The sequence below is a fragment of the Chelonus insularis genome, unplaced genomic scaffold (genome assembly GCF_013357705.1).
Source record: "Chelonus insularis isolate UGA/USDA-ARS -01 unplaced genomic scaffold, ASM1335770v1 contig_9_pilon, whole genome shotgun sequence".
NCBI classification, from domain to species: Eukaryota; Metazoa; Arthropoda; class Insecta; order Hymenoptera; family Braconidae; genus Chelonus; species Chelonus insularis.
Genome location: NW_023276789.1, coordinates 17,396 through 19,750, shown reverse-complemented (window position 1 = coordinate 19,750; position 2,355 = coordinate 17,396). Strand labels below are relative to the sequence as shown.

Below are 2,355 nucleotides of genomic sequence, written 5' to 3'. Positions count from 1 at the left end.
CTTCATTTGTTGCACCAAAGTGGTTTGCCAGCACTGATTACCTTACCTATTTCTTTAATTTTCCATCTAAAATAAACTCTGCGAGGTCTCCGCACCCGAGTGGAGTAGAAGGCGATTGTGTCTTGACTCAAAAAAGAGACCGTTCTGTTACGGGGACGTAACACTAAGATCATGGTCACGCACCCCAAAATGTACCACTTCTGGCTATTTATTCTGGTGTAGCAAGGTGTCCTTGGAATGGACCGGCCCGACGAGCAGTCTCCACCTGCCTCGACAACCTCGAGGGGTCAGCACTCCAGAACCCAGCGGTATCGCCGCCGACGGGAGAGAAGATGGCTACTGGAAACTGCCATCCTACTGGGCCTCCGCCCGGTAACACTGCGATCTCCGGGCTCTCAGACACCAACAAACGAGTAAACGACCTGGCTGCGTTCGCCGCCACCCTATCTAAACAACAGGATCATTGGAGGCTCATGGTCGAAAAGGAGCGCGACTACACTCTGCTTGGCCTCCACTTCTATCGTGTCATCGAGCGGCACAACTCTCTGATGCGACAGACTATCCTGGCCGTAGAGGAAGCAAAAAGGGGTATCCTTAACCCCACATTAGTATCTGCCGACCAAGTTAGACAAGCTGTGCGGCATATTGAAGAGAAGCGACCACACCTCAATCCCCCTCAGCCTTTGGACCACATAGACCTACAAGTACTCTCAAAAATCGCTAGGGTCTCCGCCGCCCGCGTAGGAACCTACTTTGCCACCATTATAGAAATCCCGCTTCTGGAAAAACAATTGTGGAAAAGCTACCACCTTCGGCCCTACAGAATACCACAGCCCTGGGGAACTGGAACATCAGTTCTCACTATCCTTCCAGAAAAGGAGTTCCTAATCATGTCCGCGGACAGAACCAGGTACTTCCTAGCATCACGAGCGGAGCTAACCGACTGCCTACCAGCAGGAAGAAGCCTAGCCTGTGTTCCTGCCACGGCGCTGAGTTCTACCGAAAACAAGCCCGTCTGTGAAACCCAAGTTCTGAGAGACCCTTCCAACCAAACCCTCAGAGCGTGTAATCTTCGCCTGACACAGTCACGAGTCACCGAGTGGATCGCATTGACTCATCGAAACTCATGGCTCTTCTCCCTATTCCAACCTGAAATATTTAACATCATCTGCGAGGGCCAACAAGTGACGACTCTACATCTGGATAGGGCCGGAATCCTAGACCTATCGCCCGGCTGAGTCGCTCAAAACCGCTTCGAAACCATTCTCATCCTGGGGGAGTACCAGACCAACATCACTGGAATAGTCCCTGAGACCTCCCTTAGCCTTGACTCTCTTTCTCCCAACTCACTTCAACCCCAGATGAACGGGTAAAGAACCGTCTTCCCACCATAGATACTCAGCTGCCGTGGGGTAGTGGCTTGGACCTGATCGAGACGGAGCTTGACCAAATTGGGTTACACCATCAACGAGACCGGCAGCATCGCTCCTGGACCGCTGGCATCGCTGGTGTCGTGGGCATTATCAGCACCATAATCATCGCCTTCGGGGCCTACAAGTGCTGGGCTAACACCACTTGCAGCCGCCTGCGCTCCATACGCCGACGCTCTCCGACCCTACAGGAACGGCGAGGGAACAACATTCTTCTGTCCATAATAATTCCGAAGGAAGTCGCTACAGGAATACCATCAGATCCGGCTCCACCCTCAGGAACACCAAAGGAGGCTCCACTAAGGACGCCTGCACGAAGGTCCGCTTCCAGAGCCGGCGTGGTCATCTCTCCTGCCTCGGCCGCATTTTAACCTCTCTATTCTTTGTTAATTTTAAGTTATTTTTAGGCTAGAGTAAGTTAGTTTTATTTACGCTAGGGAGACGTTGGGACCTTCCGTCCACTCCCTATGAAACAATTGCCTCGTTCTAGTATCTATCTCTTATATCGTACCTTCCTTTATCAACCTAACTAAGACCATAACTTTCTACCTAGATTGAGTTCTCACTGTGTATTCAGGACTCGAACTTGGTCTAAGTGATATCCGCTTTCCCTGTAAGAACCTCCGGAATGCCTTATTACGTAGTAACCCGGGGTCGCCGAGTCGGTGTCTTTCCCACCTGGGATGAGTGTCGGCTGCAAGTCAGTGGATACCCAGCTCCAGTCTTTCGGCGTTCTCGTCGATTTCACGAAGCCAAGGAGTTTCTTCACCGAGGACTACAGTCTAGCTCTTCCATCAGGGCCATAATTAACAGCACCCTGTTCTAGCGGGGCCCGGAAGGAAAAATTTCTATCTACACTGACGGAGCCTGCACCGGAAACGGCACCTCTGAAGCTCGCGCAGCCATTGGGGTATTCTTCAATGAG

At 51.7% G+C, this 2,355-nt stretch overlaps 1 protein-coding gene across 1 annotated transcript; it reads left to right on the top strand.

Moving 5' to 3' along the window:
- The first annotated feature begins 332 nt into the window (after positions 1–332).
- On the top strand, positions 333–1,238 carry LOC118073096 (uncharacterized). The gene has a single exon (XM_035093394.1). It carries the CDS (start codon positions 333–335, stop codon positions 1,236–1,238), a length of 906 nt encoding a protein of 301 aa, XP_034949285.1.
- Positions 1,239–2,355: the final 1,117 nt, after the last annotated feature.